We start from the raw sequence: 13,587 nt of genomic DNA, 5'->3' as shown, positions 1-13,587 counted from the left end.
ATACCAATTTATTGATGTACCAATTTAGTGATTATTTATTGATGTTCTGCTTGATGTTTAACAAGCAGAACAGGATTCTCTGGTCATTCACGCTTTCCTGTGTAGAAATGAAGATCAGAAGGTTGCATTGTAAATACTAAAGTGGAGCAATGAGGTTGATGCTTCTACTAATGAGTTTCTTTAAGTCACAACAGGAAGATTTATGCGACTCTCCTATACAGATATACCTATCAGAAGAAACATTGACAAGTTTTTTTTCTAGATTTCATGTGTTAGTCCTACTTTATTGGCATCCTTTTCACACAAGTGACATGACAATATATTGATATGAAGTCTCCTGTGAATGAGAGTGTGGGGGACATCCCCTTATATGGATGTCATCCAGGAATATATCAACATCTCAGAAATGGAAAATTTAGTAAAAGTACTCAAAACCTGCTAAGCTTATTCAAAAATAATGGGGGATTTTCTGTAGATTCCCATAGAAATGAGTTAGGAATATGGCATATAATTATTAGTCACTTTGAAATGTACACTGTGAATCGAAAATTTAACAGAGACCGCTTTCAACCAACTCATCAATAGCCCCTAACTTTTCCAGAAGGTTCTCATCTCATGTCTTTATGGAAAAGGGAATTAGTCAAAAGAAAGCAAAGGCAAACAATCAATAATCTGACCCTTGTGGAAAAGTTTTGCATTATGAAAAAAAACAAAGACAAAGTATGCTGGTCAACATCCTAAGGGTGAGTGTGCCCACCCAAGATGAGAAAATAACACTACACTCAAAATAACACCAATAAGAATCAACATAAAATGTACAAGATTAGCTACCTACAAAAGGAATCTGCGCCAAGTAATGGTTTATGAGTGAGTGGTTGAGAATATGGTTTATGAGAAGTGAAACAGAAGGAAGAGACCTCAGGAAAGAGGTCTGGGCTGGAAATCTAGATTAGGGAATCTGGGATGAAGCCTTGAGATTTAAGGAGCTCTTAGAGAATTTAAAAAAGAGGAATGGAAGGGGACAGGACTCAGCATGAAGGGTTGCTGCATTTAGAAATGAAGTGAGGTCAGAGACGCCTAGGGGAGGATATGGTCACTGTTAGTTGCTGCTGAGAAGTAAAGCAGATTAAAGACTAAAAAATAGGGCCTTGATGACTTTCAGAATTTTAAAATGAGAATTATAAGACTAAAAATTAGATTTTAGTATAAAAGAAGACAAGTGATGAAAAAGTAGATCTCTAGATGAGACCATGTATTAAAAAATATTAGAGTCTGATGAGCACAGTGGCTGACACCTGTAATCCCAGTGCTTTAGGAGGTTGAGGCAGGAGAATCGCTTCAGACTAGGAATCGAGACCAGCCTGGGCAGCATAGCAAAACTCTGTCTCTAAAAAATATGAAATAAATTAGCCGATGTGGTGGTGCATGCCTGTTATCCTAGCTACTGAGGAGGCTGAGGTGGGAGGATTGCTTGAGCCCTGGAGTTCAAGGCTAGAGTGAACTATGATTACACCATTGCACTCCAGCTTGGTTGACAGAGTGAGACCCTGTCACAGACAAACAAACAAACAAACAAAAAAGAGTCCAATGGAAAAACAGGTTGATTAAAAAAGCCACAAGAATCAGGCAAAAGTTATGTTTTTGTTTATTGTGGAGAAGAAAAAGTTTATTTAAAGAGAAATGGTTAATAGAACAGGAAAAATTGAAACCCATAGAAGAATGTTTATAGAGAATGAGAGATAGCTCATCTTGAAGTCAGGTGAGTATAAAAAATGTAACAGGAACCAGATGAAAGTTTTCTAAAAATTTTCTTAGTAAGATTTGATTTAACAAAAACTGGAATATCTTGAACTACTGATGACAGTGTTTCTAGAGCAACTTTAGAAATGAGAACATACATCTAAAATAACTTTTTAAAAAGGAATTTTCATTAACACTTAGTATTTTATATATAAAAACTTCTATTTTTAACAAATTTTGGTAATTTAAATTCCAGAAAAGAAATATGAGCTGTTTTAAGAAAAGTCGTTTTTTCAAATCCGTTCTTATTGCCATCAGGTTTATAAACTGCATTTTATATGCCTAAACATATGTTACTCATGAACTCATAAGAAATAATAGTTTTAAGAAAAAAAATGTTTCCAGAGTTTTAAAAGTAATTGAAAATATTTTGTTTCAAAGTCTGAAGATGAAAAGGAACAATTAAAGAAACTTACGGAATTAAAACAGTCGCTGGAATGTAATTTGGATCAAGAAATGAAGAAAAATGTTGAATTAGAAAGAGAGATAACTGGGTAAGATTTTAATATTTCAGATCACTTTAACCATTAATTGATTTAATATAATTTTGCTTTGTTCAAAACTAGATATAAATTCATTTAATATCTACTTTTTCTTAATGAAATTATTCTCTTTTAAAATTGTTTTAGAAAGTTGCAGCACAATCTGAAACTTTTGGAATGCCTAAATATTACACTTATTCTTTAATGATTTTGAAAGCAGTAACAATGCCTTTGGCATATAATGTCAACTGCACTCTTCATCTTTTACTTTGAACTTTTATTTCTGAAGATATTTTCACTCTCTTTGGTAATCTTTCTCTCTTTGGTAGTGTCCTTCCCTTCAAAGAAGATATTCAAATCTTTTAATATCTAAAAACCTATCTGTGTCATCCTTTGGAAGCATCAAAAATTATCTTGATTTAGCTTATGCTTTCTTTCTGCCTCTTTGTGTGTGTGTGTGTGTGTGTGGTAATAAAATATATCATGAAAATTTACTCATTTCCCATGGATATCTCCCATGTATACCTGAGGTATACATGTTATTAAACTTCTGTTTGTTTTAAAACATATATGCCTCATACATATACAAAGGTATGTATGATTTAAGAGTGAAATGAGCAATCATGTTTCTACTATCCAGATTTAAAAATGGAATGTTACCCATTGCCTTGGAAGCCCCTAACATGGCTGCTTTTCTATTTATTTGCTGAGTACTTAACGTTTGTTCTGATTCTAATTACTATTTTTCTCTCATTGTCTTTCTCTAACGTGGTTTGGCATCCCTTTTACTTTGTTAACGTTGTGCTAGTAAAGATTTCTGGATCTCTTCTGAAAGCAGCCTTTGTGTCTTTATACATGCTTTCTCTGCTCATTTCCTTTCTTCTAAAACTCTGCCTGTTTCCTTTTCCCCTTAACTCAGACGTCAAAAATGTTTTCTTTCCTGTCTCTTGTCTACTTTGAATGATCTTGATGTTTTTTGTGCGTACTTTCTTTTTTTTTTTTTGTACTTTTCTTCTTATAAACAGTGGTCAACGGATATCAAATGTATTTTTGTGTCTTTTTCAACCATTCATGTATAAGTATGTGTATGCTTTGCTTTTTTTTTTTCCCTGGAATCTCTCTGTTGCCCAAGCTGGAGTGTGGTGGTGCAGTCTCGGCCCACTGCAACCTCCACCTCCTGGGTTCAAGCCATTCTCCTGGCTGCGCCTCCCGACTCAGCCTCCTGAATAGCTGGGATTACAGACATGCACCATCACGCCTGGCTAATTTTTGTATTTTTAGTAGAGACAGGGTTTCACCATGTTGGCCAGGCTGGTCTTGAACTCCTGAGCCCGAGTGATCCGCCTGGCTCGGCCTCCCAAAGTGCTGGGATTTTAGGCATGAGCCACTGGTCCAGCCTAAGTATGATTTTCCTCTTCACCTTGGACTCTGATCTCTGGTTTATAGCTAATATTTGATAATAGGTTAATGTTTTATATTAACATACTAAAATGGATAGGAATAATTTATTTATAAAAACTTCATGTGATTTTAATGTTAACTCTTTATCTGCCATATATGTCATATAATTTTTCTTCACATTATTTACCTAAGATTATAATTTCATTAGAGTGTTTTCAAACTATGTCAGATTGAAATAAACGAGAGAATCATGATTCATTTGTTTTTCTTACATGCTAAAACATAATGTCTGTTTAAATAATTATTAAATGTTTGCCTTTTTAAAACTTGAGTTACTCATTTTGTACCTTCCTGCAGATTTAAGAACCTCTTAAAAATGACAAGAAAGAAGTTAAATGACTATGAAAATGGAGAATTTAGTTTCCATGGAGATTTAAAAACTAGTCAATTTGAAATGGATATTCAGATTAATAAGCTAAAACATAAGGTAATTTTTAATAAGTTTTGGGACCAAAAAAGTCACTTAATTTTGGGAAATATAGACTTCTCAATGCTTTGAACAGTGAAATAAAGATTTTTTTTTTTAACTTTAGGGACTTGATACTAATAAAAAAACTTTTTTTAAACTTTTAAGTTCAGAGGTACATGGGCAGGTTTGTTGCGTAGTTAAAGTTGTGTCACGGGTGTTTGTTAAACATATTATTTTGTCACCCAAGTATTAAGCCTAGTGCTCATTAGTTATTTTTCTTGATTCCTCTCCCTTCTCTCACCCTCCATCCTCTAGGAGGCCCCATTGTCTGTTGTTCCCCTCTGTGTGTCCCTGTGTTCTCATCATTTAGCTCCCACTTAGTAGTGAGAACTTGCAGTATTTGGTTTTCTCTTCCTGTGTTAGTTTACTAAGGATAGTGGCTTCTAGCTCTGGACATAGGAACAGGCCAAGATTTCATGGCCAAGACACCAAAAGCAATTGCAACAAAAGCAAAAATTGACAGAATCTAATTAAACTAAAGAGCTTCTGCAGAGCAAAGGAAGTATCAACAGAGTAAACAGACAACCTACAGAATGGGAGAAAATTTTTGCAAACTATGCATCTAACAAAGGTCTTATATCCGGCATCTATAAGGAACTTACACAAATTTACAAGGAAAAAACAACCCCATTAAAAAGTGGGCAAAGGAGATGAATAGACATTTCTCAAAAGAAGACATACATGCAACCCAACAAACATGATAAAAAGCTCAACATCATTGATCATTAGAGAAATGCAAATCAAAACCACAACAAGATACCATCTCATACTAGCCAGAATGGCTATTATTAAAAAGTCAAAAAAATAACAAACTATTCATCTGACAAGGGACTAATATCCAGAATATACAAGGAACTCAACTCGACAGCAAAAAGAATAATCTAATTCAAAAGTAGGCAAAAAATCTGAAACAGACATTTCTCATAAGAAGACATACGAATGGCCAAAAGGTATAGGGAAAAAAATGCTCAACATCACTAATCATCAGGGAAGTGTACATCAAAACCACCAAGTGATATGATCTTATTCCAGTTAGAATCGCTACTATCAAAAGACAAAAAATAACAAATGCCAGCAAGGCTGCAGAGAACAGGGAACTCTTAGACATTGTTGGTGGGAATGTAAAGTAGTACAGCCATTATAAAAAACAATGTGGAGTTTCTTCAGAAAACTAAAAACAGAACTGCCATATGATGTAGTCGTTCTACTACCAGGTATTTATCCAGGAGAAAGGAAATCAGCATATCAAAGGGATATCTGCATTCCCATGTTTATTGCAGTACTATTCACAATAGCTAAGATGTGGAATCAACCTAAATGTCCATAGACAATGGAAAAGAAAATATGGTGTATACAGATACATAAAGGTGAAAACAACAGACGCTGAGGTTTCCGAGAATGCAGGATCTGTGCCAAGAAATGTGTTCAGAATCTGGGTGACAGGATCAACAGAAGTCCAAACCTCGGCATTTTGCAGTATAGTAACAAGCCTGCATATGTACCCTTTCAATCTAAAATAAAAATGGAATTTTTTTTTTTTAAAGGAAAAGATTTGGTGGCTGGGCACGGTGGCTCATGCCTATAATTCCAGCATTTTGGAAGCCACGGTAGGCTGATCACCTGAAGTCGGGAGTTCCAAGACCAGCCTTGACAAAATGGCAAAACCCCGTCTCCACCAAAAATACAAAAAAATTAGCTGGACATAGTGGCACACGCCTGTAGTCCCAGCTACTCTGGAAGCTGAGGCAGGAGAATTGCTTGAACCCTGGAGGCGGAGGTTGCAGTGAGCCAAGATTGCACCATTGCACTCCAGCCTGGGTGACAAGAGTGAAACTCTGTCTCAAAAAAAAGAAAGATGTGGTGTATATACAGGATGGAATATTGTTCAGCCAAAAGAATGAAATCATGTCAGTAACATTATGTTAAGTGAAATAGGTCAGGCGAGGAAGATAAATATCTAAGGTTCTCACTTGTATGCAAGTGCTAAAAAGAAAACCGAGCTCATGGAAGTACAGAGTAGAATCATGGGTATTAGAGGCTGGGAAAAGCAGGAGGGAGGAGAGGCAGGCAAAGGGGCGGGGAAGGGAGGAGGTGTTGGATGATGGCTACCAAATTAGAGCTAGCTAGGAGGAATGCGTTCCAGTGTTCTATAGCACCACAGGGCAAATACAGTTAAATATAATTTATTGTGTATTTTCAAAAAGCTAAAAAGAGAATTTTGAATGTTCACAAGACAAATAAATGATAAATGTTTGAGGTGATGGATATGCTAATTCGTTTATACATTGTATACATCTATTAAAATATCTCTCTAGCCATAAATATGTATAGTGTTGTGTGTCAACTAAAAAGGAAAAAATAATTCATCCCATGATAAAATAGAACATGGGCCAAACTCAGTGACTCATTTCTAATGAATAGAATGTGGTAAAGGTGACAACATGTGACTTCGGCATTAGATTAGAAGAGGCTTCCTATCTCAGACTCCTTGCCGTTGGAACCCAGCCCCGATCTTGTGAGGAAGCTCAGGACACAAAGGCAGCCTAGGAGTTCCAGTCCCTCAGGGTTTGAGTTGTGTCCAGGGAACCTGAGGGGAACAGAGACAAGCTGTCCTGGCCGAGATTTTCCCAAACCGCAGATTCCTGAACAGAATAAATGTTGTTTTAAGCCATAAATTTTAGGTACTTTGTTAGGAAGCAATAAGCAGAAAAAATGTATTTTACAAAAAGAGACAATAAGAAACATAACTTACACGGGAAAAATTAGTCTCATTTAAAGTAGAATCTGATAAATGTTGAGATTAATTTATTCATGGCAAACAATGTTAAGCAGATAGCCAGGAGAAAGACGTAAGAGCTATTGAGGAGAAAGTTTTTTCTCCAGATTTAAAGGTCTGGAATCTGAACTCTCCAAAATAAAAACTTCTCAAGAAGACTTTAATAAAACTGAACTGGAAAAATATAAGCAACTCTATCTAGAAGAATTAAAGCTTCTAGATAGAGGGGGACTGGAATCTTCTGGTTTGTGCACTAATGTGTCTGGTTGCCGATGGTGGCCATTGGCTGGAACTTTGGTTGGGGCAGGAACCCTGAGCACCTACTCGAATAGTTTGCAAATAGTGTCTCCCATTCTACAGATTGTCTCTTCACTCTATTAATTATTTCCTTTGCTGTGCAGAAGCTTTTCAGTTTAATATTGTCCCATCTTTATTTTTATTACTATTTTTTAAAATTTTATTTTATTAATTTCTTTTTTTTAACCCAGGCTGGAGTGCAGTGGTGTGATCTCAGCTCACTGCAAGCTCCGCCTCCTGGGTTCATGCCATTTTCCTGCCTCAGCCTCCCAAGTAGCTGGGACTACAGGTGCCCACCACCATGCCTGTCTAATTTTTTGTATTTTTAGTAGAGGTGGGGTTTCACCGTGTTAGCTAGGATGGTCTCGATCTCCTGACCTCGTGATCCACCTCCCAAAGTGCTGGGATTTACAGGCGTGAGCCACCGCACCTGGCCAGTATTGTCCCATTTTTCTATTTTTGTTTTTTTTGCCTACGGTTTTGAAAATAGCCATAAAATCTTTGCCTAGACCAATGTCCTGAAGCAATTTCCCTGTCTCTTCTAGTAGTTATAGTTTCAAGGTCTTACTTTTTTACATCTTTATTCAATTTTGAGTTGATTTTAGTATATGGTGTTCGATAGGGGTCTAGTTTCATTCTTCTGCATGTGGATATCCAGTTTTCCCAGCACTGTTTATTCAAGAGGATGTCCTTTCCCCAATGTATGTTCTTAGCATCTGTTTAAAATCAGTTGGCTGTAAATACACGAATTTATTTCTAGGTTCTTTATTCTGTGGCCTTAACACCAATAATTATTACCCCTTGGAATGCAAGTCAAATTAGCATAAAACATTTGCAGCTCAGAAAAAGGCTTATGGCATTAGAATCTATATTACAAGATTCATTAATTAGAGTCTTGTTTTAAAAGTTTTATTCTGGGAGCCTTTTTTTTGATGAGGCCTAAATAAGTCAATAGGATGTCCGAAAACTTCTTTAGAAATTACAGGGCATGTTGGGGCTGGGAGCAGTGGCTCACACCTGTAATCCCAGCACTTTGGGAGGCTGAGGCAGGCAGATCATGAGGTCAGGAGATCGAGACCATCCTGGCTAACATGGTGAAACCCTGTCTCTACTAAAAATACAAAAAATTAGCCGGGCCTGGTGGTGGGTGCCTGTAGTCCCAGCTACTGAGGAGGCTGAGGCAGGAGAATGGCATGAACCCGGGAGGCAAAGCTTGCAGTGAGTGGAGATCACGCCACTGCACTCCAGCCCGGGCGACAGAGCAAGACTTAAAAAAAAAAAAAAAAAAAAAAAATATAGGGCATGTTTATGGGGGAAGTAGTAAGACACTTTCTGCTACCCCTTAGAGCCATTTAAGGAGGAAAGACATGAAACAATCATAGAAAAATACAAGTCGAAGATCAAGTGCAAATGTTGTGTGGCAGAGATGATAAAAATAAGGAATATATTTTTGTGACTCCTGGTGGCTTTGACTTTGTTCTTGATTTTCTGGGTAATTTAAGGGTCCACATTTGAAGAATCTTTTATGGTTCAGGTGACATTTTATTGCAACTGAATTTATTCCAAAATTTGTTCTTGGTTTTATGTTAGGCTATTCTCAGGCTACTTCCTTCATTATTACACTATATTATTGTCTTCATTCAGATTGATGATCTTACAGCAGAACTGGAGACTGCAGGTTCAAAATGTCTACATCTGGATACAAAGAATCAAGTTCTTCAAGAGGAGTTGTTATCTATGAAAACAGTACAAAAGAAATGTGAAAAACTACAGAAGAATAAAAAGAAGTTGGAACAAGAAGTTATCAACCTGAGAAGTCATATAGAAAGGAATATGGTAGAACTTGGTCAAGTCAAACAGTATAAACAGGAGATTGAAGAAAGAGCAAGACAGGAAATAGCAGAAAAATTAAAAGAAGTCAATCTATTTTTACAGGTTAGCTTATGTGTAGTGTGCCTTTGTTCATTTCACTGCAAATTGTATTTTGGATATATACATTATATGTGTTTCCTCTACATCCCTTATAGCAATTTGTTCTGTAGATTTCTAGAAGGATGATGGCATCTGTTTCTCCCTTTAGATATTCCAGTTTCCATCATTATTATAACTAAATTGATGATTTAGAATAATGATTTTCATCAGAATTATTTGACTATTAAGACCAGTTGGCATAAAACAAAACCATCAGGAAAAGAAAGTATTGTGATTTAGAAATTATACCATATTCTTGAATTGTTCTTAAATTACATTGCTCACTTTTTTAAATTTTTAATTAATTTTATTATTCTTTAAATTATCAGAGTTCATGAGTACTAATGAAACAATGATTCAAATGTTTATACCTCAGCCTTCTGGATAGCTGGGACTACAGGTGCACATCACGATGCCTGGCTAAACTTTTAATTCTTATTTTTGGTAGAAACAGAGTCTTGCTTTGTTGCCCAGGCTGGTCTCGAACTCTTGGCTTCCAGTGATCCTCCTGCTTAGGTCTCCCAAAGTGCTGAGATTACAGGCATGAGCCACCAAACCTGGCTGATAAATATTTTAAACTTCAGCTTTTTTTTTCACATATTTAAAATTACTCTCTGAATCACTAACTCAAAAGTAAAGGAAAAAAATACACAATAATTACCCAGGTTTTATATAAATTAAATTTTATTGAGGGATAATTTACAAATAATTAAACACAACCATTTTAACAGTTTGACCCAAGTATATACTTGCTTAACCATCCTCTCAACAGAGAACATTTCCAGAAAGTTCTCTCTTGCCTTTTTGCAGTTAATTCCCCCTACTTCATCCCAGGAAACCACTGGGACTTTAACACAACTTGTGTTGTTTTTGCCTTAAAAAAAAAAAAACAAAGCTGGGCACGGTGGCTCATGCCTGTAATCCCAGCACTTTGGGAAGCCAAGGTGGACGGATCACGAGGTCAGGAGTTCCAGACCAGCCTGGCCAACATAGTGAAAACCCATATCTACTAAAAAATTTAAAAAAATAATTAGCCAGGCGTGGTGGCACATGCCTGTAGTCCCAGTTACTCGGGAGACTGAGGCAGGAGAACTGCTTGAATCTGGGAGGCGGAGGTTGCAGTGAGGCAAGATGGTGAGAGCTAGACTCCGTCTCAAATACAAAACAAAACAAACAAATTAGGCTGGGCATGGTAGCTCACACCTGTAATCCTAGCACTTTGAGGGCTGAGGTGGGAGGACCACTTGAGCCCAGGAGTTCAAGACCAACCTAGGCAACAAAGTGAGACCCCGTCTCTACAAAAATTTAAAAAAGTAATTAGCCAGGCATGGTGGTGCATGGCTGTAGTCACAGGTACTTGGGAGGCTGAGGTGAGAGGATCATGTAAGCCCAGGAGTTTTCAAGGCTGCGGTGAGCTATGATTGTGCCACTGAACTGAAGCATGGGCAACAGACTGAGACCCTGTCTCTAAAATAAACAAAGCCAAAGGAATGTCTTTCCTCTCTTACCCACATGGGTATATGAGTGTGTGAGTGTGTGTGTGTGTGAGTGATAAAAATCTACTTCCTTAATAACATGAGTTTGTGTGTCTATGAGTGATTAAAACTCAATAATTTAACAAATTTGTTTTAGTTGGGATAAACAGCAATTGAGAACTGCGTGGGACCCCTGTGCTTATGAGGGAGGATGGAGGGTGCAAACTGGTAGAAAGGATGTGAAAATTAACAGAGAAATTTCAGCTGGGCCACTTGAAAATATGTAGCCGTTGTGAGAGTAGAAAATCTTCACTACTCATTCTCAGCTCTTTCCCTTCCCTCAGGCTAGTGAGAGATAGGAGTCTTGGAACACAATCTACAAGGCCAAGGTGGTAACAATCCATGATAACACAGATTTCTTCACATGGTATTTATGATAGTCTTACAAAGCTCTGCATGTTAGCTCTTAGAGACATGGAATGAGAATAGGAAGAAATCTTAGTGATAAGCCAGCGTAGTTTCCCATTTTACAGATGAAGAGACCTAGGGAAAGGTTAAACAGCAGGGCCCAAGCCTATGCTAGTCAGGCTCAGGATCACACTCCACATTCCTTTACTTGTAGTCCAGGTGATTCCATAACCTTATGCTCCAGCAGGTAGAATTACTGTAAGAGATCCAACACCTTGGGCTTTTTTCTCAGCATGTATTGATGCGCGCAGCATTTATCTCTAAGAAGCTCTCAGTTCCTGTATCTTACATACAGATGATTGCTTTAATTTACTTTGCCAGGTGTATTCATAAAATGGAATATCACATCAAAATTTTTAAGCATATTCAAGTCTCCCCATGAATATATTTTAACACAAAAATAATTTTTATAAGATTTTCATTCGAAAATATCTCCACATTTGTAGTCATTTTCTTTCTTAGGTTTTCCTTATGTTACCAATTATAATTTTTTATTTTCTATATGACATTTCCCCCCATCGTTAGACATCTGGGTTGCCAGTCAGCCTTTATTGTTTTGATTACTTCATCAAGGATGAAAATGCTTCTCTAGTAGAAACTCACTTTCATTTCTTTGGAAGGTGTATTTGGATTCCCTTTTCAATTAGAACCCTGGGATGTCCTCTTATCTCTTTGACCAATGCCTGCTGGCACAGAGATCTTTCTCTTTTTGGAGTTTGGGTTAAAAACAAAACAGCCCTTAGACACCGAGTAGGTGACCATGGTCTTACTCAGGTTATGTATTTTTAAAACATATGCTTTTAATTTGTTTTAGGCACAAGCAGCATCTCAAGAAAACTTAGAGCAGTTAAGAGAGAATAATTTTGCTTCAATGAAAAGTCAGATGGAACTCAGAATTAAAGATCTGGAATCTGAACTCTCCAAAATAAAAACTTCTCAAGAAGACTTTAATAAAACCGAACTGGAAAAATATAAGCAACTCTATCTAGAAGAATTAAAAGTTAGAAAATCTTTGTCAAGTAAACTAACCAAGTAAGTCAAAATATAGAATCATAGGAAATAAATTAAGCTCATTAATTTGCCTTGAAAGCATAATTCTTAGGTTCATGAGATCAATGGGAAGTGAAAGCTAAATAGGTAATATAATTTTGGAAAATGTTAGTAAATTAACTTAACCTTTAAAATGTGTGTCCAGGACAGTTTATGTCTTTCCTCTGTTTTTTTTTTTTTTAATTTTATATGGCTTTTCCGTTAATATTCTTAGGTAGTTAACTGGATCTATGTCTTTCAGCTATGTGCTTTTACAACTTTGTAATTTAGACATTGATATTGTCATCAGATTGCTTATCAGCATTGCCATAAATATAATTATTAATGAGTTGGGCTGTTTTTTGGAAAATTACAACTTAAACCAGAAGGGTCAAGTATCACTACTACTCTGCACATTCTGGCACTCCATAAATGAACTTTCCTTGATTGTGATATCTGGTATTATCACTACAGGGTGCCGTGAGACAAACTACCCTGTATAGTTTTTCTACTACTTAAAGGCATGCTAGTGAAATAGGGAATGATTAACGTAGGGATGAAGGGAAGTATAATTTATAAAGTGGTTAAAAATAACACCTTGGTCAGCCTGAGGGAGTGTGTGGAAAACAGGTCAGGCCCCACCTCTGATGCCTTGGGGACAATGTTAGGCGCTAACTGCCTTTGAGACTCTTTAGTTCTTTTTGATCACCAACTCAGCTATCTTCTTTTCCCCTAGAATTTTTTGCTCTGAATTATTCCTTGGTGCCAGATGCCTAATATTTTTCCAGATAATGGGTGAAATAAATGTAAAAGGGTGGTGAAAGCCAATGCTTGCACATGTCTTGAGGAATTTTTTAATCTCTAAACTGGTTTACTAAATACAAGTATTTTTAGCTGGGCTTTTTCCTTTGTTCTTAGTTTTATTAATTGTATGTATCAAAACATGATGTTTTTGATATATTTGTACATGGTGAAATGGTTATTATAGTCAAGCAAATTAACATATTTATCATGTCACATATTTACCCTTTAAAGACAAGTATTTTTAATGGCATCCTCAGGAATTGTACCAGTGGAGCGTTCCAGAAGGCAGCAGGTGTTACCTGTGAAGTTATACATCATTGGTAGCCATTTTCTTCCCTTCCCTACTTTGCTTGAATTACTTGTTTGTTGGAAACTACCCTAGAAACATATGCACTTCTTTAGAACAGTCTAAAAATTATAATTGCATACAGTAGGCATGCTCTGACACGTTTTTCAGTGTTAAAATACTGGTTAATGGGAAATTTCATTTACTCCTATGGTAACTTTTTAAAATTGCAAGTCTTTTAGGAATCATTTAGGGAAAAGTAAAATGTT

At 36.5% G+C, this 13,587-nt stretch overlaps 1 protein-coding gene across 21 annotated transcripts in view; it reads left to right on the top strand.

The window, feature by feature from the left end:
* Window positions 1-13,587, top strand: part of ANKRD26 (ankyrin repeat domain containing 26) — a 124,664-nt gene that overhangs the window by 73,766 nt on the left and 37,311 nt on the right. For 19 of the 21 annotated variants that reach the window (XR_008669109.2, XR_008669110.2, XM_055353333.2 and 16 more), the window contains 4 exons: window positions 2,182-2,294; window positions 4,041-4,170; window positions 8,930-9,220; window positions 12,014-12,231. Coding sequence is in view for 19 of the 21 variants with exons in the window: in XM_055353333.2 (XP_055209308.2) it covers window positions 2,182-2,294; window positions 4,041-4,170; window positions 8,930-9,220; window positions 12,014-12,231 (752 nt within the window). In the remaining 2 variants the exon portion in view is untranslated. The remainder of the gene's footprint in view (window positions 1-2,181; window positions 2,295-4,040; window positions 4,171-8,929; window positions 9,221-12,013; window positions 12,232-13,587) is intronic. The other 2 variants (XM_063709964.1, XM_055353338.2) reach the window with 1 other exon arrangement.

This window comes from Gorilla gorilla, chromosome 8, assembly GCF_029281585.2.
Source record: "Gorilla gorilla gorilla isolate KB3781 chromosome 8, NHGRI_mGorGor1-v2.1_pri, whole genome shotgun sequence".
Taxonomy (NCBI): Eukaryota; Metazoa; Chordata; class Mammalia; order Primates; family Hominidae; genus Gorilla; species Gorilla gorilla.
This window is presented reverse-complemented; position numbering and strand designations above follow the sequence as displayed.